Below are 27,013 nucleotides of genomic sequence, written 5' to 3'. Positions count from 1 at the left end.
TTCCACTTGTTTTATTAGCCAGTCAGACAGCAGGGGCGGCTCTAAGCTCGGTGCGGCACTCGGCAGAGTAAGAAACTAAGGGGCCGCCAGTGGAAATAAAAGTAAGTGGCGGCCCGTGATATTCTCATTTCGGCAGACTGTTATAATTAAGGTGACCAGACGTCCCGCATTAGGCGGGACAGTCCCGCTTTTGACCTCGTGTCCCGCCTAAATATGGGGCGGAACGCCCAATGTCCCGCTTTCTGGCTTTCTAGAAGTCCATCAAATGTCCCGGTTGTCTTTAAAAATCTGAATACCGTACACTGATACGCCCCCCCCCCCTACTTTTTTCGGCGTTTTTTGTCGGTGACGACACAATCTTCGGCACGTGTCCCGCTTTCGCTCCCGAAACGTCTGGTCACCTTAGTTATAATACTATAATACATATAGCTTACATCTATACATATATAGCTTATATCTATGGCTGACATGTCTATATACCTTGTGTCTATAGCTGACACGTGTATATAGCATATATCTATAGCTGACACGTCTATATAGCATATATCTATAGCTGACATGTCTATATAGCTTGTGTCTATAGCTGACATGTCTATGTAGCATATAGATATAGCTGACATGTGTATATAGCATATATCTATAGCTGACACGTGTATATAGCATATATCTATAGCTGACATACATAGCTTATATTTATAACTTACATATAGCTCACTGCTCCCACTATAGCAACATAAGTAAATACAACTGACGAATTAACAACAAACAATGTATTTTTTTGTCACATTGCCGTCAGCCGTGTCTGTGGTTTCTTACTGTTTTATATTCATGTTGGCCTGGCGGCCCTGTGCAGGTGCACAGTTTGCACGTGCCTAACGCCGACCCTGCCGGCAGTTTCTATGCGGACTTGTTTCTGTCCTGAGTTTGTGGGAACTAGTTTCTGTCCTGTGTGCGGACTTGTTTGTGTCCTGTGTGCGGACTTGTTTCTGTCCTGTGTGCGGACTTGTTTCTGTCCTGAGTTTGTCTCAACTTGTTCCTGCTCCTGTGGACCGTTAAGAGCGGTGCTGTGACATCGGTCTGTTAGCTCCACACTATACGGAGAGCATGCCTGCCTCCTTCTACACTCTCTTCAGGCCGCCTTTTGATGTGTGAACAAGTGCCTTCTGTCTGAATAAAGAACTATGTTGATAGGTCTGTCCCCACCAACCTGCCCTCCAATATACCTCCTCAAACACTCTCATACACAAACGCATGCGCGAGCGCACACACACACACACACAGACACATACACATACACATACACATACACATACACATACACATACACATACACATACACATACAAACGCACAATTTTATTTCTTAAGGGTGTAATTTAAAGTAGACAATAAGACATCAACAACAGCAAAGATGGTTCGATGAACGATTGTTTGATTGATGTAGGAGACAAAGACAAACAGAAAAGACTCCGCTGCCAGAAGCACGCGCCGCCATTCTGTGGCAGACGATCGCGTTGTCGCCGAGTGCAACATCCTCCGATCTCAACGGGAGGAGCAGATCATTAGAAACTGCCGACCAGAATCTCAAGTGTCTTCATGAACTCGCCTTCAAAAGACAGAAGGCAACTAACGATTTGCAATATCTCTTCTTGTCGGCCTCTAAGTTCCATTGATTCCATGCTTACCTGCTGGCCGGCTGGATGTGTCATTGATTCCGTGCTTACCTGCTGCTCCTTTCCACCCACGGAAATTCCTCTAACTATAGCGCAGGTAGATCGAGAAAGTTGGAGTTTGAAAGTTCTTCCAGTTAACTACTAAACCCAGGCAGGTGTGTACAAAGCTGCCGCTTTAGTCACATTCATTGTTTAGGCTCGCCGAGACTATCAGCGGAGAACTTGGCAAGAGGTTAAGGTCTGGTCTCGGCAGACAGCAGTAGTTCTGTAATGCAGACGTTGACATTTCTCGTGGTGTACAAACAGTTTTACAAAACCACACAAACACACCTGTGTGTGTGTGACAGCGAGGCTCCCCCAGCCTCTAACACATCGGAGACACATTGAGATAGATATATATAGCTGCCTTGTCCCCCACTATATATACATATAGCTACCTCGTCCCCACTATACATAGAGAGAGCTTGTCCCCACTGCATCAAGCTACCTCGTCCCCACTATATATAGCTACATTGTCCCCCACTCTATATATAGCTACCTTGTCCCCCACTCTATATACCTACTTTTCCCCCACTACATGATTAGCTACATTGTCCCCCACTCTATATATAGCTACCTTGTCCCCCACTCTATATACCTACTTTCCCCACTACATAATTAGCTACATTGTCCTCCACTCTATATATAGCTACCTGTCCCCCACTCTATACACCTACTTCTCCCACTACATAATTAGCTACATTGTCCCCCACTCTATATATAGCTACCTTGTTCCCCCACTCTATATACCTACTTTCCCCCACTACATAATTAGCTACATTGTCCCCCACTCTATATATAGCTACCTTGTCCCCAGTCTATATACCTACTTTCCCCCACTACATAATTAGCTACATTGTCCCCCACTCTATATAGCTACATTGTCCTCTCGTTATTGCTGTCTTGTCCCACCTCCCGCTATTTAGATATACAAAACATCTTTATTGTCTATGTCTGGTCGTAAGAGAGAGAGACATTTTCCTTTGTTGCTGGGAGCTCAGTCAACTGAGGAAAAGATAGAGAATAAAGTGAAGAGGTTACTATTACACCTCATACACTCAGGCAGTTATACTCGTGCCTAACCCCCTCACATGACACCTTGTCAGATACTCTCACTCTCTCTCACACACACACATGTCGACTGGGTACATTTGTGAGACCTGTTGAAGAGTGCTATTGCGGTGGGTAAGAAAGACTCGCAAAGGCACTCTTCTTGGCCGCCACTGGCTTCCAGCTACGGCCGGAGGGTAGCTGTTGCAAATGGCGATGTAGTGGGGGAGAAGGGTCTGTGGTGATGCTGACCGCTTTTAACCTCACAGCTTTATTTTATTTTTATTTTATATATCGCTGCCTTGTCCCCTTCCCCGCACTCTATATAGCTACATTGTCCTCTCGTTATTGCTGTCTTGTCCCACCTCCCCTATATATTGCTTTCCTTTTGCCCCCTTCCCCTCCCCCTCTAGCCCCTCCCGCTATGTATTGGTGAGGTGGTGCCTGTCCTCGCTTTGTATTCATATCCTGCGTGTTTGACGGCGTGTTTATTCATTCCTGTTGTGTGAGTGCAGTCACCTGTCACAATGCAGCAAGTGACACACATTTGAAACAATGGAGCGACAGACGGAATGCGTCCCTTCATGGCAAGCCAGCCGAGATTTGACACAATGAACCAGCCTGGTGGTGGACTTGTCGATACAAGGTGCGTAGACTGGACAGCTGTCTGTCCACAAACTCACACGTGACGTGACAGCTGTCTGTCAACAACAGGTGTTTAGTCGCCCACACACGCGCACCTTGGTCCTGGACTACACACCGCGCGGCTCATGGCCGCTTGTCGTCTCTTTTTCCTTCTTCTGTCCATCACGTCTTTGTTTGTTTGTCTGGGGGGGGGGTGTGGGAGTGCGACAGTCCACGGCCTTAACACTGGTATTGTCATTCGGTCCTACTTGTCCATCGTTTTATTATAACCCTACCCTAACCCTACAGCAACCCTGACACTAACCCTACAGTAACCCTGACACTAACCCCACAGTAACCCTGACTAACCCTGACACTAACCCTACAGCAACCCTACACTAACCCTACACTAACACTGACACTAACCCTACACTAACCCTACAGCAACCCTGACACTAACCCTGACACTAACCCTGACACTAACCCTACATTAACCCTGACTAACCTTGACACTAACCCTACAGTAACCCTACACTAACCCTACACTAACCCTGACACTAAACCCTACAGTAACCCTACAGCAAAACCCAACACTAACCTTGACACTAACCTACAGTTAACCCTACAAACCTTACACTAACCCTGACTAACCCTGACTAACCTGACACTAACCTACAGCAACCTGGACACTAACCCTGACACTACCCTACAGTAACCCTGACACTAACCCTGACACTAACCCTACATAACCCTGACTAACCCTGACACTAACCCTACAGCAACCCAACTAACCCTACACTAACCCTACACTAACCCTGACACTAACCCTACAGTAACCCTACAGAAACCCAACACTAACCTTGACACTAACCCTACAGTAACCCTACAGTAACCCTGACTAACCCTGACACTAACCCTACAGCAACCCTGACACTAACCCTGACACTAACCCTACAGTAACCCTACAGTAACCCTGACTAACCCTGACACTAACCCTACAGCAACCCTACACAAACCCTGACACTAACCCTACACTAACCCTGACACTAACCCTACAGTAACCATACAGAAAACCTGACACACTAAACCTACTACACTAACCCTGACACTAACCCTACAGTAACCCTACACTAACCCTGACACTAACCCTACAGTAACCCTACACAAACCCTGACACTAACCCTACAGTAACCCTACACTAACCCTGACACTAACCCTACACTAACCCTGACACTAACCCTACAGTAACCCTACAGTAACCCTGACACTAACCCTACACTAACCCTACACTAACCTTGACACTAACCCTGACACTAATCCTACAGTAACCCTGACACTAACCCTGACACTAACCCTACAGAAACCCTGACACTAACCCTGACACTAACCCTGACACTAACCCTACAGAAACCCTGACACTAACCCTGACACTAACCCTACACCATCACACTTTCCTCTAACAATAACTTCCGCTTAACTGTAACCTTCACCTTAACATTTCCGCTTTTCCTTCACCTGCTTTACTCTAACCCTGACCCTGACCCTAGAGATTTACTCTAACCCAAGGCTAGACTTGCCCCTAACCCTTACCCTAACCTCAACTTTCTGCTATAATCCATCCAACCCTTCATTCCATTTTTTTCTAACCCTCACCTCAACCTTTCGAATTTATTATAACCCTAACCCTAACTCTAACCTGAACCCTAACCCTAAACATTTTACCCTAACCCTGACCATAAAACCTCAGCAATCTAACCCTGACCACTACCAGAGCTTCAGAGCCCGATTGTCGATCCTCGAAAACGAGGATTTGAACCCCTGGCAACCAGCCTGTTAACAGGTTACATCTTTGTGATCTGACGGAAAATGTTTCACAGCATTGTGATCTGTGAAAATATTCTAAAGACAAAATGACAATGTGAAAAATCCTGCTGTGAGTAACTCTTCTCCACTAGAAATGTTTTTACACGAAAATAGTCTCTTGCTCTCACTCACTCCAGCTGTTTGCATGTGTTGCTAATTCTCTCTCTCATCTCTCCCAGTCGCTCCCTGTGTGAGTTGATTGGTAGTGTTCATGTGTGTGAGGTATGTGAGAATGTGTGATAACAGTTCCTCATTAAAGCTCGTTAATCAGGTCCGTACCGTGGCACGACTACTCGCTTCTGTGATCAGAGTTCGTCTCATGATGTTTCACCTGTTCTGTCTGCTGACAGGTGGGCGCACACCTTTGTTCCCCACTTTATGGCCGCCTGAGCTCTAAGTGCGAGATGATTACCGGCAGGCAGCCCTTCCCTCTCAGCGGGACAGGACACGAATGCCAACACAACACACAGGATAAGGCTTGGTGAGCAGAGTAGAGTTCACTTGTGATGGAGAGACGACAGAAGGTGAATACAGTCAGTGTGCGCACGTGCACACAAAGGTGGGCATCACGATGACATCATACACAAAATATGCAAAATACGTGCACAAAACATTACACATACACAACGCACACCAGCACACTACAGCAGGCGGAGGGGACCACAAGCACGAGATCGACAGAACTTTTGTCCACGTGTACTCACCTGTCGTCGACAGGTACACAGGTCAGCGGACACTCGTCAGGTGAGGGCTGGACACACACACTCAGGTGAGAGATGCTTTGTTCACACTCCGACGTGACGGATGTGACTGATGTCAAAGCGGAGCAATCTGCTGCCACGTCCTGCTGCCAGTGTCACACTCACACGTGACACTTAGCGACACGCGTGACACGTCACACCCAGCCACACACACCATGTATGTGTACACTGCAGCTGTGGACACTCACTGACCTCTCTAGTCTCTATAGTGACCCTTGGCAAACTAACACCTGCCGTTAGCCCTATAACCAGTTTGAAAACATGCGACCTTTGGCCTGTAACCCTTCACAGCTACAGGTGTGTATCAGGCGTGACAGGTATCTCGCCACTTCACTTCCTTCTGTTGCCCAGGGCCTGAGACTTCACAAGTAGGTTTGCTGCACAGACATACACGTGATGTAACGATGTAACGCACGCAAACGACCCTCCGTCTCCCTCCCACGGCGCGTGTCGACCACCACCACCACCACCCCCTGCCCGTGGAGGACGCGCGCACAGCGTGTGGCAAGTGGCGAGGGTCTGGTGGGCGGCCCTCCAATCTCTCTCTGACTCCTTGAATGTGAATGACAATCTGGGGTTCACTTCCTCACGGGGGCCGAGTGTCTCCATTCGTAATCCTCCTGATCTCAGATTTTCATCGGAGTATGAGGATAATTTTGCTCTGACCCTAGTGACATGGGTCACATGGCTGCTGACTTGACACACAGCACGTCACCAGTACATCGGAGGTGTCCATGTTGTGTCACCCTTGTCAGGGCCTGTAACCTCACCTCCGCCTCCCAAGACGCAAACGTTGGAAGGTTCATGGGCATAGCATTATTGGCACTATTGGCCCTTGACCGCTACCAGTCGCTGGGGGCAGCACATGTAGACCAGCAGGTCAGAGCCAGAGGTGGACAGCAAGCAGTACGCGGGGCCCTGGGCCAGTGTCGTGCGGGGCTGAGAGCCGTAAGGGGAGACCACCCATGTACTTACCACCTCGCGGTCCCCTAGTCGCCGCCCCCACAGGCCACCTCCGGGCAGAGCTCACCACTGGACCTGGCACTTTGGTATCTTGTAGGGGCCAGAACAGCTGTGACATCACAGCTTGTCACTTAAATAGCCGGGACACTGACACTGACCTTTAAGACGTCACATATCGCTGGAACACTGACACTGACCTATAAGACGTCACATATCGCTAGGACACTGACACTGACCTACAAGACGTCACATATCGCTAGGACACTGACACTGACCTACAAGACGTCACATATCGCTGGGACACTGACACTGACCTACAAGACGTCACATATCGCTAGGACACTGACACTGACCTACAAGACGTCACATATCGCTGGGACACTGACACTGACCTACAAGACGTCACATATCGCTGCGGGCCACCACCAGTTGGTGCAGCTTACCTTGTAGTGGGGTGTGGTGGCTTGCACTCATTGTGGTGGTGGGGTGGCTTGGGGACCCACACAGCTGTGTTGGCGGGAGCCTTGTGCTCCTGGCAGGTCTGTCAGGGAAGAGGCCAGACTAAAATGCTGCACCCTGGCCCTCCAGGTTGGGGGTTTGCTTTGGGCTAACACCCACTCATGTGAAAACAAAAGGTGTTACAGAAACTGCAACAGTACCACAACAAGGGCCTGGTCGGGAAGATTCCTCTCTAGAAGAGCTTACTATTCATGCTGGTGAAAGCCTTAGGGAAGCCAGCTCGCTGACTCATCTTTTGACGATCAAGGCAAGAATCAGAATAGGGACCTGGAACATCAGAACCCTTTATGAAAGTGGCTAGTCAGCTCAAGTGGCAAGCGAAATGAGAAAACACAACATCAGGGTTCTCGGGTTATGTGAAACTAGATGGAATGGAAGTGGCCAGACCAGACTAACATCAACAGAAACCATTATTTACTCTGACCACAAGGACCTGGACCTCGATCACACCCAGGGAGTAGCACTGCTGACAACAGAGGCACCAAAGGCACTGATGGCCTGGGAACCAGTCTCACCACGGCTCGTGTCAGCAAGATTCAACGCCAAAGGAAGGAAGATCATCATCCAGTGCTATGCATCAACAAATGCAGCAGATGAAGAGGACAAAGAAGACTTCTACAGTTCCCTGCAGTCTCTGCTTGACCACACACCAAGAAGAGTTCTGAAGATCATTATGGGAGACCAAAATGCCAAAGTGGGAGATGATAACACCAACAGGGAACTCACCATGGGAAGACATGGCGTCGGCACCTGCAATGAAAACGGGGAGCTCTTCACAGACTTCTGCGCTTTGAATGACTATTTCATAGGTGGCACTGTGCTCCCACACAAGAATATACACAAGACAACTTGGACTTCCCCTGATGGCCACACGGAAAACCAGATCGACCATATAACAGTTGCTCCAAAGTAGAGAAGGAGTCTTCAAGATGTCCGAGGGAGGAGAGGTGCAGATGTTGCTTCAGAGCACCAGCTCCTAGTGGAGGTCTTCAAGATGAACTGAAGTCCTTCATTGATCCAGCAACTGAACATCTTCATGTCAACACCAGCCCTCCACTAAGACAGAAATCATCAAAGCTATCAAAAGCATGAAAAGCAGCAGGCCTGGATGGCATAGAGAAGCATTAAAGGCAGACCCAGAAACAACAGCAACAATTTTACAGCCCCTCCTACACAATATCTGGGAACAAGCGCTAGTACCAACAGACTGGACACTAGGCCACGTGGTCAAGTTACCGAAGACAGGAGACCGCTCTCAGTGCAACAATTCGCGGGGAATCATGTTGCTGTCCATCCTCAGTAAAGTTATATCAAGGATAATTCTAGAGAGACTGAAGGAGGCACTAGACAAGAGACTGAGACCAGAACAAGCAGGGTTTTGCCAGGATAGGTCATGCACTGACCACATTACCGCCCTCTGTATCATCATTGAGCAGTTTATTGAGTGGCAATCCTACCTTTATATAACTTTTGTAGACTTAGAGAAGGCATTCGACAGTGTAGACATATCAGCTGACGGAGTAGATATTCAACAGGTGGAACCTCTTTGTGTACTACTAGTTCCTCCTTGGACCCTTCCTGTTTTTCTTCAGTCCGATTTGTGGAAGGCTGCTCTACCTTCTCTGCGGAGCTCCAAGCCATCTTGCTTGCCTTGTAGAACGTTCGCCGCTCTTCGGAGCAGCACTTAATGATTTCACACTTGCATCCTGCTCTCCAAGCTTTCTTTCCAGTCGTTTTAACCCCCTCTCGTGGTTAAGCTCCACACAGTTCATGCGGCTCTCATCCGTCGCAGCAAAAACATTGTCTTCATTTGGGTCCCTGTCCATGCCGGCATTCCTGGCAATGTCCAAGCGGACCAGACCGCCAAGGCCGTTGTCCAGTCTCCTGGTCAATCGAAATCCCTGGTGTCAGACTGTAAGTCTATCTGCTTGGTCTACGTTCAGTCCCCATGGTAACACCACTGGGCCACTCTGGGCCAAACTAAATTATATGTCGCCCTTCCCTGTCTTTCTGACCGCCTGCCTTCGTGCCGTCCGGTGCGGCTGGAGGAGGTGGTTGTCGCTAAAGTAAGGTTAGGACACACCTTTGCCAGACAATCGCACCTACCACGAGGTGCACCCTCACCAGGCTGTCCTTGATGTCGGGGAATGTTTATAGTAGAACATGTTTTAGCAGGCTGTCCTGGGCTCCAGAGTATTCGATAGCCATTTTTTGTGCAGACTTTGTTTTTCTTCTTTAGGTTCGTCCCACCGGCAAGTGTTTGTTTTTAAAGGATACGACTGAATTATAAGATTTAAGGTTTTTATATCTTGTTAGTTCTGGGTTAAGGATTCTGGTTTTATTGGTGGCTTGTTAAGCTACGACATCTCTTTGTTACATGTTCTCCCCCTTCCCTTGTGCCTGTATTTTAGTATTGTTCCTTATTTTGGGGCAGTTCTGTGAAGGATGTTATGATGGGGATTGTAGGATGATCATCATTTAATTCAACATCACTTCCTTTGCCGATATGGCCCCACACTAACCAACCCTCCTCTGATTTGTACAAGTTGTACCAGCACTTGTCATCTAACACTTTGCAGACGCTGGTGTAGTGGTGATGAGAGCTGCTCTCCTTCAAAGATCAGTCTTCTAGTGTGTTTGCGAGCGTGTCCTGGCTGTGGCGAGATGAGATGTTAGCTGTTGCTGCCAGTTAGGTGCTAGTCACGTCGAGCGGAGTCCATTCTTCTTTCGCCTTTATCTCATTCTCTAATTAACTTCTTCTCACCCCTCTTCTGTCTAATCACCGAACTCTCGTCTCTCTTTCCGCATGCGCGACTCCCATGCGTGACGTTACCATGGTAACTCCCCGGCGCCTACGAAGATACGACGCCACACGTCCAGCTGTAGTCACGTGACACTCACGTGAGTGTCTTTGTTCTCTCTCGTTTCCGTCTATTTTCTGTCTATACACTGTCTTCACATGACTTCAGACTATAGACAGACTATAGACAGTATATAGACAACCCTCAGACCAGCTGTCTGTAGACTGTCTTGACATCACTTCAGACTATAGTATATAATATATATCATCTAGTCTATAGTATATAGTATATATCATATACCAGCTGTCTGTAGACTGTCTTTACATCACTTCAGACTATAGTATATAATATATATCATCTAGTCTATAGTATATAGTATATATCATATACCAGCTGTCTGTAGACTGTCTTTACATCACTTCAGACTATAGTATATAATATATATCATATAGTCTATAGTATATAGTATATATCATATACCAGCTGTCTGTAGACTGTCTTTACATCGCTTCAGACTGTAGTATATAATATATATCATATAGTCTATAGTATATAGTATTTATCATATACCAGCTGTCTGTAGACTGTCTTTACATCACTTCAGACTATAGACAGACTATAGACAGCCCTCATAGACCAGGCCTCTAAATATGCCTCATTACTGCAGTCTCACCTGACCAACTGACAGACAGATGACATGCATGTCATGGAGACCAGCACTGACAAGAGCAAAGTGAGGGTCAATGGCAGTGACAAAGCACAGACCTCTATGAACGGGTGCAGCTCCAAGAGGTCAGCAGCTTCAGGTACTTGAGAGCCACCCTCTCTCACAACAACAGCGACAACGGCTAGACTACATAGGATCTGACATAGCCATAAGATGAGGTTGACTACCAAGTACAAGCTGTACAAACCCTGGTAGTGCCATCCTGCTCTATGTGACACGTGGACTCTGCTTGACAGGACAATCCACACATTGCAGACCAAGTGGCTGAGGAGGCAGCTGCGAATGTCACACACACAACACACAACCAGCGACTTTGTAGGAAACAAGATGGCCGCACTCGTAGGACACCAGAAACCTCCACTTGCAACAGTCAAGTGACGTAAGCTGGTCTTTGGCCACGTGACACGACACCCTGTGGAAGACAGACCTTCAAGGTACCCTGGAGGTGGCCGACACCGCGGTGGTGAGAGGAAGAACTGACTGACAAAGGTCAGAGGCTGGACAGGTCTCCTGTACTGGACTGCTGACTGTCGCCCACAGTAGACAAGATGGCGGCCTGACAGAGACTGACTGATAGAGATACTTCACATACCTGCTATCCGTCACCTGAGATCCTTTCTACAACACTCTTGTTTGGTCACGTGATCTGATTAATCTCAGGGACTACAACAGTCGTGCTCGCTAACATGCCCTTAATTCATATCGGGGGCTACAGCATTAGTCAGCTACATGCTCAGTGGTTAGCAGGCAGCACACGTCACACAGCTTTCATCGGATTCACTTGTCGGGTGCAGCATGTCGAAACTTCCGGTTAGTGGTGTGTAGTGGGGAGATGTATGGTGTGTACAGTGAGTGTGTAGTGTGTGTAGTGGGGAGATGTATGGTGTGTACAGTGAGTGTGTAGTGTGGAGATGTATGGTGTGTACAGTGAGTGTGTAGTGGGGAGATGTATGGTGTGTACAGTGAGTGTGTCGTGGGGAGATGTATGGTGTGTACAGTGAGTGTGTAGTGTGTGTAGTGGGGAGATGTATGGTGTGTACAGTGAGTGTGTAGTGTGGAGATGTATGGTGTGTACAGTGAGTGTGTAGTGGGGAGATGTATGGTGTGTACAGTGAGTGTGTAGTGTGGAGATGTATGGTGTGTACAGTGAGTGTGTAGTGGGGAGATGAATGGTGTGTACAGTGAGTGTGTAGTGGGGAGATGAATGGTGAGACAGTGAGTGTGTAGTGTGTGTAGTGGGGAGATGTATGGTGTGTACAGTGAGTGTGTAGTGGGGAGATGAATGGTGTGTACAGTGATGTGTAGTGGGGAGATGTGTAACGTGTACAGTGAGTGTGTAGTGGGAGATGAATGGTGTGTACAGTGAGTGTGTAGTGTGTGTGTGGGGAGATGGGTGTGTTGGTGTGTACAGTGAGTGTGTAGTGTGTGTAGTTGGGAGATGAATGGTGTGTACAGTGAGTGTGTAGTGTGTGTGTGAGATGTATGGTGTGTACAGTGAGTGTGTGTGGGAGATGTGGTGTGTACAGTGAGTGTGTGGGGAGATGTATGGTGTGTACAGTGAGTGTGTAGTGTGTGTATGTGGTGTGTACAGTGAGTGAGTGTGTAGTGTGGGAGATGTATGGTGTGTACAGTGATGTAGTGTGTGTGGGGAGATGTATGGTGTGTACGTGTACAGTGAGTGTGTAGTGGGGAGTGTGAGTGTGTGTAGTACAGTGAGTGTGTAGTGTGGAGATGTATGGTGTGTACAGTGTACAGTGAGTGTGTGTGTGTGATGTATGTACAGTGTGTAGTGTGTGTAGTGTGTACAGTGAGAGTGTGTGTGTATGGTGTGTACAGTGAGTGTGTAGTTGTATGGTGTGTACAGTGAGTGTGTGTGGGGAGATGTGGTGTGAGTGTGTATGTATGTGTGTACAGTGAGTGTGTAGTGTGTGTAGTTGTATGGTGTGTACGTGAGTGTGTAGTGTGTGTAGTGGAGATGTATGGTGTGTACAGTGAGTGTGTAGTATGTGTGTGTGTAGTGTGTGTAGTGGGGAGATGTATGGTGTGTACAGTGAGTGTGTAGTGTGTGTAGTGGGGAGATGTATGGTGTGTACAGTGAGTGTGTGTGTGTGTAGTGGGGAGATGTATGGTGTGTACAGTGAGTGTGTAGTGTGTGTAGTGGGGAGATGTATGTGTGTACAGTGAGTGTGTAGTGTGTGTGGTGGGAGATGTATGGTGTGTACAGTGAGTGTGTAGTGTGTGTAGTGGGGAGATGTATGGTGTGTACAGTGAGTGGTGTAGTGTGTGTAGTGGGGAGATGTATGGTGTGTACAGTGAGTGTGTAGTGTGTGTAGTGGGGAGATGTATGGTGTGTACAGTGAGTGTGTAGTGTGTGTGTGTGATATGTATGGTGTGTACAGTGAGTGTGTAGTGTGTGTAGTGGGGAGATGTATGGTGTGTACAGTGAGTGTGTAGTGTGTGTGAGTGGGGAGATGTATGGTGTGTACAGTGAGTGTGTAGTGAGTGTGTAGTGTGTGTAGTGGTGGAGTGTGTGATGTATGGTGTGTACAGTGTGTAGTGTGTGTAGTGGGGAGATGTATGGTGTGTACAGTGAGTGTGTAGTGTGTGTGTATGTATGGTGTGTACAGTGAGTGTGTAGTGTGTGTAGTGGGGAGATGTATGGTGTGTACAGTGAGTGTAGTGTGTAGTGTGTGTAGTGGGGAGATGTATGGTGTGTACAGTGAGTGTGTAGTGGGGAGATGTATGGTGTGTACAGTGAGTGTGTAGTGTGTGTAGTGGGGAGATGTATGGTGTGTACAGTGAGTGTGTAGTGTGTGTAGTGGGGAGATGTATGGTGTGTACAGTGAGTGTGTAGTGTGTGTAGTGGGGAGATGTATGGTGTGTACAGTGAGTGTGTAGTGTGTGTAGTGGGGAGATGTGTGGTGTGTACAGTGAGTGTGTAGTGAGTGTGTAGTGTGTGTAGTGGGGAGATGTATGGTGTGTACAGTGAGTGAGTGTGTAGTGTGTGTAGTGGGGAGATGTATGGTGTGTACAGTGAGTGTGTAGTGTGTGTAGTGGGGAGATGTATGGTGTGTACAGTGAGTGTGTAGTGTGTGTAGTGGGGAGATGTATGGTGTGTACAGTGAGTGAGTGTGTAGTGTGTGTAGTGGGGAGATGTATGGTGTGTACAGTGAGTGTGTAGTGTGTGTAGTGGGGAGATGTATGGTGTGTACAGTGAGTGTGTATGTTGTGTGTGTAGTGGGGAGATGTATGGTGTGTACAGTGAGTGTTGTAGTGTGTAGTGGGGAGATGTATGGTGTGTACAGTGAGTGATGTGTGTGTAGTGTGTATGTGGGGAGATGTATGGTGTGTACAGTGAGTGTGTGTGTGTGTAGTGGGGAGATGTATGGTGTGTACAGTGAGTGTGTAGTGGTGTGTAGTGGGGAGATGTATGGTGTGTACAGTGAGTGTGTAGTGTGTGTAGTGGGGAGATGTATGGTGTGTACAGTGAGTGAGTGTGTAGTGAGTGTGTAGTGTGTGTAGTGGGGAGATGTATGGTGTGTACAGTGAGTGTGTGTAGTGGGGGAGATGTATGGTGTGTACAGTGAGTGTGTAGTGTGTGTGGGGAGATGTATGGTGTGTACAGTGAGTGTGTAGTGTGGGAGATGTATGGTGTGTACAGTGAGTTGTAGTGTAGTGTAGTGTGTAGTGTGTGTGGGGAGATGTATGGTGTGTACAGTGAGTGTGGTAGTGTGTGTAGTGGGGGATGTAGTTGTGTGGTGTGTACAGTGAGTGTGTGTGTAGTGGGGGAGATGTATGGTGTGTACAGTGTGTAGTGTGTATGGTGTGTGTGAGTGTGTGTAGTGGGAGATGTATGGTGTGTACAGTGAGTGTGTAGTGTGTAGTGGGGAGATGTATGGTGGTGTACAGTGAGTGTAGTGTGTAGTGGGGAGATGTATGGTGTGTACAGTGAGTGTGAGTGTGTGTAGTGGGGAGATGTATGGTGTGTACAGTGAGTGTGTAGTGTGGGAGATGTATGGTGTGTACAGTGAGTGTGTAGTGTGTGTAGTGGGGAGATGTATGGTGTGTACAGTGAGTGTGTAGTGTGTGTAGTGGGGAGATGTATGGTGTGTACAGTGAGTGTGTAGTGTGTAGTGGAGATGTATGGTGTGTACAGTGAGTGTGTAGTGTGTAGTGGGGGATGTATGGTGTGTACAGTGAGTGTGTAGTGGGGAGATGTGTGGTGTGTACAGTGAGTGTGTAGTGGGGAGATGTATGGTGTGTACAGTGTGTGTGTGTAGTGGGGAGATGTATGGTGTGTACAGTGAGTAGTGTGTGTAGTGGGGAGATGTATGGTGTGTACAGTTAGTGTGTAGTGTGTGTAGTGGGGAGATGTTTGGTGTGTACAGTGAGTGTGTAGTGGTGTGTGTAGTGGGGAGATGTTATGGTGTGTACAGTGAGTGTGTAGTGGGGAGATGTATGGTGTGTACAGTGAGTGTGTAGTGGGAGATGGTGTGAAGAGTGTAGTGTGTAGTGGGGAGATGTATGGTGTGTACAGTGAGTATGTGTGTGTAGTGTGTAGTTATGGGGAGATGTATGGTGATGTACAGTGATGTTAGTGATGTGTGTAGTGGGGAGATGTATGGTGTGTACAGTGAGTGTGTGTAGTGGGGAGATGTATGGTGTGTACAGTGGGGAGTGTGTGAGTGTGTAGTGGGGAGATGTATGGTGTGTACAGTGAGTGTGTAGTGTGTGGGGAGATGTATGGTGTGTACAGTGAGTGTGTAGTGTGGGATGTATGGTGTGTACAGTGAGTGTGTAGTGGGAGATGTATGTGTATGGTGTGTACAGTGAGTGTAGTGTGTAGTGGGGAGATGTATGGTGTGTACAGTGAGTGTGTGTAAGTGGGGAGATGTATGGTGTGTACATGAGTGAGTGTGTAGTGTGGGAGATGTATGGTGTGTACAGTGAGGTGTGTGTGTGGGGAGATGTATGGTGTGTACAGTGAGTGTGTAGTGTGTAGTGGGAGATGTATGGTGTGTACAGTGAGTGTGTAGTGGGGAGATGTATGGTGTGTACAGTGAGTGTGTAGTGGGAGATGTATGGTGTGTACAGTGAGTGTGTAGTGGGGAGATGTATGGTGTGTACAGTGAGTGTGTAGTGGGGAGATGTATGGTGTGTACAGTGAGTGTGTAGTGTGTGTAGTGGGGAGATGTATGGTGTGTACAGTGAGTGTGTAGTGGGGAGATGTTAGTGGGGAGGTGTGTACAGTGTGAGTGTGTGTACAGTGAGGGAGATGTATGGTGTGTACAGTGAGTGTGTAGTGAGTGTGTAGTGGGGAGATGTATGGTGTGTACAGTGAGTGTGTAGTGGGGAGATGTATGGTGTGTACAGTGAGTGTGTAGTGTGTAGTGGGGAGATGTATGGTGTGTACAGTGAGTGTGTGTGTAGTGGGGAGATGTATGGTGTGTACAGTGAGTGTGTAGTGGGGAGATGTATGGTGTGTACAGTGAGTGTGTAGTGGGGAGATGTATGGTGTGTACAGTGAGTGTGTAGTGGGGAGATGTATGGTGTGTACAGTGAGTGTGTAGTGTGTAGTGGGGAGATGTATGGTGTGTACAGTGAGTGTGTAGTGGGGAGATGTATGGTGTGTACAGTGAGTGTATAGTGGGGAGATGTTATGGTGTGTACAGTGAGTGTGTAGTGGGGAGATGTTATGGTGTGTACAGTGAGTGAGTGTGTGTAGTGGGGAGATGTATGGTGTGTACAGCTGAGTGTGTAGTGGAGATGTATGGTGTGTACAGTGAGTGATGTAGTGGGGAGATGTATGGTGTGTACAGTGAGTGTGTGTAGTGGGGAGTGTAGTGTGTAGTGGGGAGATGTATGGTGTGTACAGTGATGGTGTGTAGTGGGGAGATGTAGTGTACAGTGAGTGTGTAGTGGGAGATGTATGGTGTGTACAGTGAGTGAGTGTGTAGTGGGGGATGTATGGTGTGTACATGGTGTGTACAGTGGTGTAGTGGGGAGATGTATGGTGTGTACAGTGAGTGTGTAGTGGGGATGATTGATGTGTGTACAGTGAGTGTGTAGTGTGGGGAGATGTATGGTGTGTACAGTGAGTGTGTGAGTGTGATGTATGGTGTGTACAGTGATGTAGTGGGGAGATGTATGGTGTGTACAGTGAGTGTTGTAGTGTGTGAGTTGGGGATGGTGTGTAGTGGTGGAGATGTATGGTGTGTACAGTGAGTGTGTAGTGGTGAGGGAGATGTAGTGTAGTGTGTACAGTGAGTGTGTAGTGGGGAGATGTATGGTGTGTACAGTGAGTGTGTAGTGGGGAGATGTATGGTGTGTACAGTGAGTGATGTAGTGTGGTGAGATGTGTGTGTGTGTGTGATTAGTGTGTAGTGGGGAGATGTATGGTGTGTACAGTGAGTGTGTAGTGGGGAGATGTATGGTGTGTACAGTGAGTGTGTAGTGGGGAGATGTATGGTGTGTACAGTGTGTTGTAGTGGGGAGAGTGTGTATGGTGTGTACGTGAGTGTGAGTGTGTGTAGTGGGAGATGTATGGTGTGTACAGTGAGTGTGTGGGGAGATGTTGGTGTGTACAGTGAGTGTGTAGTGGGAGATGTATGGTGTGTACAGTGAGTGTGTAGTGTGTGTAGTGGGGAGATGTATGGTGTGTACAGTGTAGTGGGGAGATGTATGGTGTGTACAGTGAGTGTGTAGTGGGGAGATGTATGGTGTGTACAGTGAGTGTGTATGTGTGTGTGGGAGATGTATGGTGTGTACAGTGAGTGTGTAGTGTGTGTAGTGGGGAGATGTATGGTGTGTACAGTGAGTGTGTAGTGTGTGTGGGAGATGTATGGTGTGTACAGTGAGTGTGTAGTAGTGTGTAGTGGGGAGATGTATGGTGTGTACGTAGTGAGTGTGTGTAGTGGGGAGATGTATGGTGTGTACAGTGAGTGTGTGTGTGTAGTGGGGAGATGTATGGTGTGTACAGTGAGTGTGTAGGTGTGTGGTGGGAGATGTATGGTGTGTACAGGAGTGTGTAGTGTGTAGTGGGGAGATGTATGGTGTGTACAGTGTAGTGTGTAGTGTGTGTATGTGGGGAGATGTATGGTGTGTACAGTGAGTGTGTAGTGGGGAGATGTATGGTGTGTACAGTGAGTGTGTAGTGTGGAGATGTATGGTGTGTACAGTGAGTGAGTGTGTAGTGGGAGATGTATGGTGTGTACAGTGAGTGTGTAGTGGGAGATGTATGGTGTGTACAGTGAGTGTGTAGTGGGAGATGTATGGTGTGTACAGTGAGTGTAGTGTGTAGTGGGGAGATGTATGGTGTGTACAGTGTGTAGTGTGTAGTGGGGAGATGTATGGTGTGTACAGTGAGTGTGTAGTGTGTGTAGTGGGGAGATGTGGTGTGTACAGTGAGATGTATATGTATGTGTGTACAGATTGTGGTGTGTACAGTGAGTGTGTAGTGTGTGTAGTGGGAGATGTATGGTGTGTACAGTGAGTGTGTAGTGGGGAGATGTATGGTGTGTACAGTGTGTGTAGTGGGGAGATGTATGGTGTGTAAGTGAGTGTGTAGTCGGGAGATGTATGGTGTGTACAGTGAGTGAGTGTGTAGTGATGTATGGTGTGTACAGTGAGTGTGAGTGTGTGTAGTGGGGAGATGTATGGTGTGTACAGTGAGTGTGTAGTGTGTGGGGAGATGTATGGTGTGTACAGTGAGTGTGTGTAGTGGGGAGTGGTGTGTACAGTGAGTGTGTGTGATTGTATGGTGTGTACAGTGAGTGTGTAGTGGGAGATGTTGGTGTGTACAGTGAGTGTGTAGTCTGAGTGGAGATGTGTGAGTGAGTGTAGTATGTATGTGTGTGTACAGTGATGTAGTGTCGTGTGAGTGGGGAGATGTATGGTGTGTACAGTGTGTGAGTAGTGTGTGTAGTGTGGGAGATGTATGGTGTGTACAGTGAGTGTGTTGTGTGTAGTGTGGGAGATGTATGGTGTGTACAGTGATGTGTAGTATGTGTGTGGGTACTGTGTACGTGTACAGTGTGTAGTGTATGTAGTGTGTACGAGGTATGGTGTGTACAGTGAGTGTGTAGTGTGTGTAGTGGGGAGATGTATGGTGTGTACATGAGTGTGTAGTGTGGTAGTGGGGAGATGTATGGTGTGTACAGTGAGTGTGTAGTGTGTGTAGTGGGGAGATGTATGGTGTGTACAGTGAGTGTGTAGTGTGTGTAGTGGGGAGATGTATGGTGTGTACAGTGAGTCGTGTATATTTATGAACTCATTTGAATCTTATGTACTCACGTGTGTGCATTTATTAACACATGTGAAGGCCATGTACACTATACACAGTCCACATGTCAAGAAGGAGGCAGGCAGCAAGGTCTACCCTGTTATTTCCACTCACCATTCCTGAGGACAAAGCCCCGCCGCTTGCTGCCACCCGGCCGCCATTTGTCTGTGGCTACAGCCGCCCGGCACCGGCCCCAGGAAAGGTGAGCCGGGTGGTAAGTGGTGCGCAGTGTTGTCAGCGGTTAAGTGGATTAGCCGCCTAATTAAGTCAGAGTCAGTCGCAAGTGCAAAGACCACCAGTCACGTGACTCAAACATGATGTGTCAAGGCAGCAGCCAATCTGTCCTGGCAGTCTTGGAACTCCTCCCCCATTTCTTGCTGACAAGAAATTAACCCGAGAACTGAGGGGTTTGCCTTCAAAAACTCACCAGCCTTCTCACTTTCGCTCACTTTTTGTGCTCGCAGTCTTCTACTCCTCACCCACTGCCGACACGAAATTAACAGAGGGAACTGATCTTGCCTTCAAGAACACAGCCTCCTTCTCCTCCTCTTCCTCCTCCTCCTCCCCCTGCCCCGTGCGTACAGACGATGGAAGACACAAAGATGGTAGCTGTGAACAAACACGGACAAAGTGATGGACAAATGTAGTAGACGAACATGATATGAATCAAATCCACACACACAGAGAGACAGAGAGAGAGAGACAGAGAGTGTAGGAGAAGCGAGGACCTGGAGCAAACTCTACACGCAGACAGCAAGAGAGAGAGAGGCAGTAGGAGAACAAAGATGATACGAAACCGAGTCTACATGCACAGAGAGACAGAGACAGAGATAGTATAAAAAAACAAACAAAGAGGATGTGAAACTGAATCTTGCGGTCCGCACGCAGGCGCTAATGGAAGAGGAAGTAACGTGTCAGGGGAGAGTGCGCATGTCAGGGGCCAGAGGTGCTCCCCCGTCATGGTGGTGATGACATTTATAGACTTGCCCCTTGAACTCCAACGTCTGATGGCACTTCTTTGTACTGATTTGACAAAGTTCACAATCATCATCATCGTCATCATCATCATCGTCATCATCATCACAAACACGTCTGCATACAACATTCTCCTGCTGGCGGCAAGTTCACTGTGCTTTGACATAAGTTACATCTGAACACTCACACACACACACACGTCCTCGCTGCTACATCTGAACACTCTCACACACACACACGTCGTCATTGCTACATCTGAACACTCACACACACACACACGTCCTCGCTGCTACATCTGAACACTCTCACACACACACACGTCCTCGTTGCTACATCTCAACACTCTCTCTCTCACACACACACGTCCTCATTGCTACATTCTGAACACTCTCTCTCTCACACACCACACGTCCTCGCTGCTACATCTGAACACTCTCACACACACACGTCGTCATTGCTACATCTGAACACTCTCTCTCTCACACACACACGTCCTCGCTGCTACATCTGAACACTCTCACACACACACACGTCCTCGTTGCTACATCTCAACACTCTCTCTCTCACACACACACGTCCTCATTTGCTACATCTCAACACTCTCTCTCACACACACACACGTCCTCATTGTTGTTACATCTCAACACTCTCTCTCTCACACACACACACACGTCCTCGTTGTTGTTACATCTGAACACTCTCTCTCTCACACACACACACGTCCTCATTGTTGTTACATCTCAACACTCTCTCTCTCACACACACACGTCCTCATTGTTGTTACATCTCAACACTCTCTCTCTCACACACACACGTCCTCATTGTTGTTACATCTGAACACTCTCTCTCTCACACACACACACGTCCTCGTTGCTACATCAGAACACTCTCTCTCTCACAGCACACGTCACCTTTGTCACACCAGGATGTGTATAGATGGACTGCTGTCTGTCTGCCGAGACCAAAGCTTCGCCTCTTGCCAAGTTCTCCGCTGTTAGTGTCGGCGAGCCGTAACAATGACTGTGAATAAACCGGAAGCTTTGTACACAGCTGCCTGGTTTTAGTAGTTGAGTGGAAAAATCGTCTGCCAGCAGTCCAGTCATACCATTTCGTGGTTATATATGAACACTCTCTGGCAGCCAGACATCCTCTCCGTTACACCTGAACACTCGCTGGCAGGCAGAGGGCGACGACTGCCCTGAAACACGAACACCGAGAACGTTGCCAGTTGAGGGACGTCACGTGACTTTTTCCATAGCGGCTCTGAACGCTCAGTATGACCGTGATGCAGCTGGTCGTGAGGAGCTGGATGAGGAGTCTAAGAGACCATTGCTTAAACAGACACGACAAATGAAAGCAGAGCTTCGGGATGAGCGTAAGCAGAGAGCCATAACAGCAACTACTCGCAGTGAGTTGCGAGGAGGTCTGCAAGGCTTAGAGCAGAGAGTGGAGATGGCCAACAAAGTGAAGGAAGATGCTGTTAAGCGATACAAGAAGCTGGCAGCTCAGATGGAGGACTGCCAGCGCGAAGTTAAAAAGGCTCGCATTGCACTGGAGGAAATGGCTGCAGCCCTAAAAGATGATGACAAGCGAGTGAAGAACTTGCAAACAGAGCGTTCAATGTCGCTGAAGCTCCAAAATCAGAGGCTGGTCATTGAGCGCCAGGACAAAGAGACGCGTGACAAACCTTGGGAGCTGGAGGGGTACAACCGAGCTCCTACTAAGGCTGACATAGCTACCCTTGAGAGTAAGATTGTCAAGCTGGAGGAACAGCTTGACCAAGAAGCAAAAGAACGTTCGTCACAGGTTCATACCAATCGCAAGGTGGAAGAAACGCAGCAAAACTAACACTCCAGGGGAGGCCATCCCCGGTGAGCAGAACGTCGAGCGGACTTGTAAAGCCGGTCATATCCTACAACAGGATAAGTGACTAGATGGCCCACCCCGAGGGTAATTAGAGTTCATGGAGGTCATATCCTACAACAGGATAAGTGACTAGATGGCCACCCCGAGGGTAATTAGAGTTCATAGAGGTCATATCCTACAACAGGATAAGTGACTAGATGGCCACCCCGAGGGTAATTAGAGTTCATAGAGGTCATATCCTACAACAGGATAAGTGACTAGATGGCCACCCCGAGGGTAATTAGAGTTCATGGACAGGCTGAGCAGCAGGCATCACGCGTATAGTCTAATGTCGCGGTGCTCCATCTTGGGGGACATGTGTCGCGTGTCGCATGCTGACTCAGCCTGAGTCTTGGTCCTGGGGGAAGGGGGGGCTGTTGCATCAATAAAGTTTGACGTCATTTTGTTTGGTGACGTTTTTTTTTTTTTGATGAGGAGGACGGGGAAGAACCATCATGGAGGAAGTTTTAACTGTGCGGTGACTACCGTTGAAGACACGGGGACCAGTGTGGTGATTACCGTCGGAGAGACGAAGACTTGTTAGTGACTACCGTTGAAGGAACCGTGGTGGCTGTTGCCGTGAGGAAGCCTGAGCCTGGTTGTCACGGCGGTTCTGTTGCGGGAACGGAACTGTCTGGAGTTGTGGGTGGTGTCGGTTGGCGTCCGGTTGGGAGGCGTTTGTTCTTTTTTTTTGTTGTTGTTGTTTTTTGGTTTTTGGGGTTCGTTTTTTATTTTGTCTATATATTTGTAGCGTCGTTTCGTGTGCGTGTTGGTCTGTTCGGCGCTGGGAGTGGCTGGATACGTCGCTACACGTGACAGTGGGTGGTACATATATATATATAGTGAGCTGGGTGTGGGTGGTACATATATATAGTGAGCTGGGTGTGGGTGGTACATATATATATAGTGTACTGGGTGTGGGTGGTATATATATATATAGTGTACTGGGTGTGGGTGGTACATATATATATATAGTGTACTGTGTGGGTGGTACATATATATATAGTGTGCTGGGTGTGGGTGGTACATATATATATATAGTGTACTGGGTGTGGTGGTACACATATATATATATAGTGTACTGGGTGGGTGGTACTGGGTGTGGGTGGTACATATATATATATATATATAGTGTACTGGGTGTGGGTGGTACATATATATATAGTGTACTGGGGTGTGGGTGGTATATATATATATAGTGTACTGGGTGTGGGTGGTACATATATATATATAGTGTACTGGGTGTGGGTGGTACATATATATAGTGTACTGGGTGTGGTGTATATATATATATAGTGTACTGGGTGTGGGTGGTACATATATATATATAGTGTACTGGGTGTGTGGTGGTATATATATATAGTGTACTGGGTGTGGGTGGTACATATATATAGTGTACTGGGTGTGGGTGGTACATATATATATATAGTGTACTGGTGTGGGTCGTACATATATATATAGTGTACTGGGTGTGGGTGTACTATATATATAGTGTACTGGGTGTGGGTGGTACATATATATAGTGTACTGGGTGTGGGTGGTACATATATATAGTGTACTGGGTGTGGGGTGGTACATATATATATAGTGTACTGGGTGTGGGTGGTAATATATATAGTGGTATGGGTGTGGGTGGTACATATATATATAGTGTACTGGGTGTGGGTGGTACATATATATAGTGTACTGGTGTGGGTGGTACATATATATAGTGTACTGGGTGTGGGTGGTACATATATATAGTGTACTGGGTGTGGGTGGTACACATATATATAGTGAGCTGGGTGTGGGTGGTACATATATATATATAGTGTACTGGGTGTGGGTGGTACATATATATAGTGTACTGGGTGTGGGTGGTACATATATATAGTGTACTGGGTGGGTGGTACATATATATAGTGTACTGGGTGTGGGTGGTACACATATATATAGTGTACTGGGTTGTGGTGGTACGTATATATATAGTGTACTGGGTGTGGGTGGTACATATATATAGTGTACTGGGTGTGGGTGGTACATATATATAGTGTACTGGGTGTGGGTGGTACATATATATAGTGTACTGGGTGTGGGTGGTACATATATATATAGTGTACTGGGTGTGGGTGGTACATATATATATAGAGTACTGGGTGTGGGTGGTACATATATATAGTGTACTGGGTGTCGTGGTACAATATATCTAGTGCTGGGTGTGGTGGTACATATATATATAGTGTACTGGTGTGGGTGGTACATATATATAGTGTACTGGGTGGGTGGTACATATATATAGTGTACTGGGTGTGGTGTACATATATATAGTGTAACTGGGGTGTGGGTGGTACATATATATATAGTGTGCTGGGTGTGGGTGGTACACATATATATAGTGTGCTGGGTGTGGGTGGTACATATATATATAGTGTGCTGGGTGTGGGTGGTACACATATATAGAGTGTGCTGGGGTGTGCGTGGGTACATATATATAGGTGTACTGGTGTCGGTGGTAACATATATATAGTGTGCTGGGTGTGGGTGGTACATATATATATATAGTGTGTGCTGGGTGTGGGTGGTACACATATATAGAGTGTGCTGGGTGTGCGTGGTACATATATATATAGTGTACTGGGTGTGGGTGGTACATATATATAGTGTGCTGGGTTTGGGTGGTACATATATATATAGTATATATATATATAGTGTGCTGGGTGTGGGTGGTACATATATATATAGTGTGCAGGGGGGTGGTACAGTGGTACATATTTAGTGCACTTAAATACAATGGTCGTCGATATGTTTCTAGCTGTATCATGGTGTAATAGCATCCTGGTCTTAAAACTGCATCGTGTGCGCATAATGTAGTGCATAGTGTACAGTGTACAGTGCATAGTGTATAGTGCTTAGTGTATGGCATATAGTGTACAGTGTATAGTGTGTAGTGAACAGTGTATAGTGTATCCTGCATGGTATACAGTGTATAGTTCATAGCGTATAGTGCTTAGTGTATAGCATATAGTCTACAGTACATAGTGTATAGTGCTTAGTGTATGGTATATAGTGTACCGTGTATAGTGTGTAGTGTACAGTGAACAGTGTATAGTGTACAGTGTACCGTGTATAGTGTATCCTGCATGGTATACAGTGTATAGTTCATAGCGTATAGTGCTTAGTGTATAGCATATAGTGTACAGTGTACAGTGAACAGTGTATAGTGTACGGTGTATAGTGAACAGTGTGTGGGGTATAGTGTACAGTCAACGGTGCATAGTGTATAGCGTTCATTGCTTAGTGTACAATGTATATTGCATAGTGCTTAGTGTATAGCGTATAGTGTATAGTGCACACTGTATAGTGAACAGTGGGTAGTGTACCGTGAACAGTGTATAGTGTACGGTGCATAGTGTATAGCGTATATTGAATAGTGTGTAGTGTATAGTATACACTGTATGGTGCGTAGTGTATAGTGTTCAGTGTATAGTGTATAGTGTACGGTGCGTCGTGTACATTGAACAGTGTTTAGTGTTCAGTGTATAGTGCACAGTGTGTAGTATATAGTGTGCAGTGTATAGTGTACGGTGCATATTGCGCTTGGTTGCTGAATAATGATGTATCGGGCTGTGTATCCTGCTGTCAAAACGAAACAGTCTTATCCTGTTGCATCGCCAGGAGAGGACTCAGGGAGTTCCCAACAAGAAGTGTCCCGATACAAAAAATCGTCGAAGCGTGAGCAAAATTCATCAAAGAGACGAAGCTCATGAAAAATGGATGAAGAGGCCTGGCCCCTTCAAGATGATTAATTGCTGCACGACCGTCACATTCTTTTGCACAAGAATGCGGGCTGACGTCACGTGACCCCTATGACCCCGGGGGCTATACTTACGAAGTAAGGGGCAAGTGAACTCGGCGGAGTCTGGACACCAGGAGGGACGAGTGTGTGCCGATGGGTGGAGTTGTGACACACACGGGCTACTCGCCTCATTGTCTCAGAGTTCAAGGACTAAAGACCCACAACCCCCCTACCCGCAGCTTTTTTATACTTGGGTTGCCTAGACTACTGCGCATGCGCTGTAATGAAGAAATCACAAATCTTCCAACGATAAAAATATAGGTGGAGAAGCAGCAACAAAGCATTGGTAGGTGTTCTCGTCATCGACGACAAACAGCGCTACTGTTCACTTGTGTTTCAGCAGCCCAAGATATCGAGCGAAGAGTGCATTGTGGGAAACATCACAAAAATGCTGAGTGTGAGATCTCACAGCCAGCTATGGAGCTCCCCACAGCAAGCCTCACTTGCAGACAGCCTCAAAGTTGTGTCCACAACAGGTGCTGGACTGGACAAGCCAAGCTGGTTAATAGAGGGAGACGATAGTTGATGAGTAGTGGCAGAAGAAAGTTGATGAATAGAGTGAAAGATGGTGAGTACTGGGAGACGATAGTTGGCTTGTACTTCACGACTGCTGTGTATAGCTCATCTAGTTTCACATGGGCCTCTCACATCTATTTGATGACATGAAAATAGTTGAGAGAAATGTACAAGTGGGTAAAGAATATCTACATTGTTCTTTTATCTGTGAAATTGAGTTTTATATATTGAAAAGCTAGCGCTGCTCTTTTGAAGTGAGTAATCACTGCGAAGACAAATGACTAATGGTCAACTTGATAAAAAAAACTCTAATGGCCAATAATACCTCAGGAAGTGTGAGGTCAGAAAGAAATTTGTCTAAGTTTTGTGCTCAATACTATTCATTGTACATGTAAAAGTAAGTTACCTTTGAATGCTCAACTGTAGAGAGTTTTTTCTGTATGATTTCAAGATGATCAAGGTCTGTAAGCAAAATGAAATTA

The 27,013-nt window shown here is 47.0% G+C and overlaps 1 protein-coding gene across 4 annotated transcripts; it reads left to right on the top strand.

Annotated features, from left to right (window-relative positions):
• Positions 1–21,126: 21,126 nt before the first annotated feature.
• LOC112562366 (myosin heavy chain, embryonic smooth muscle isoform-like) lies at positions 21,127–23,096 on the top strand. Of its 4 annotated transcripts, none has more exons than XM_025235608.1 (2): positions 21,127–22,218; positions 22,411–23,096. In XM_025235608.1, exon 1 carries the CDS (start codon positions 21,626–21,628, stop codon positions 22,121–22,123), a length of 498 nt encoding a protein of 165 aa, XP_025091393.1. In that variant the 5' UTR covers positions 21,127–21,625; the 3' UTR covers positions 22,124–22,218; positions 22,411–23,096. The 4 variants fall into 4 exon arrangements, with proteins under 4 accessions (XP_025091393.1, XP_025091391.1, XP_025091392.1 ...); XM_025235606.1 differs by having other exon boundaries at positions 21,128–22,225; positions 22,418–23,096; XM_025235607.1 differs by having other exon boundaries at positions 21,128–22,244; positions 22,373–23,096.
• Positions 23,097–27,013: the final 3,917 nt, after the last annotated feature.

Source organism: Pomacea canaliculata, linkage group LG4 (assembly GCF_003073045.1).
Source record: "Pomacea canaliculata isolate SZHN2017 linkage group LG4, ASM307304v1, whole genome shotgun sequence".
Taxonomy (NCBI): Eukaryota; Metazoa; Mollusca; class Gastropoda; order Architaenioglossa; family Ampullariidae; genus Pomacea; species Pomacea canaliculata.
This window is presented reverse-complemented; position numbering and strand designations above follow the sequence as displayed.

Excerpts from the sequence above, each read along its gene's own strand:
- LOC112562366 (XM_025235608.1), top strand. The coding sequence starts at position 21,626 with ATGAAAGCAGAGCTTCGGGATGAGCGTAAGCAGAGAGCCATAACAGCA.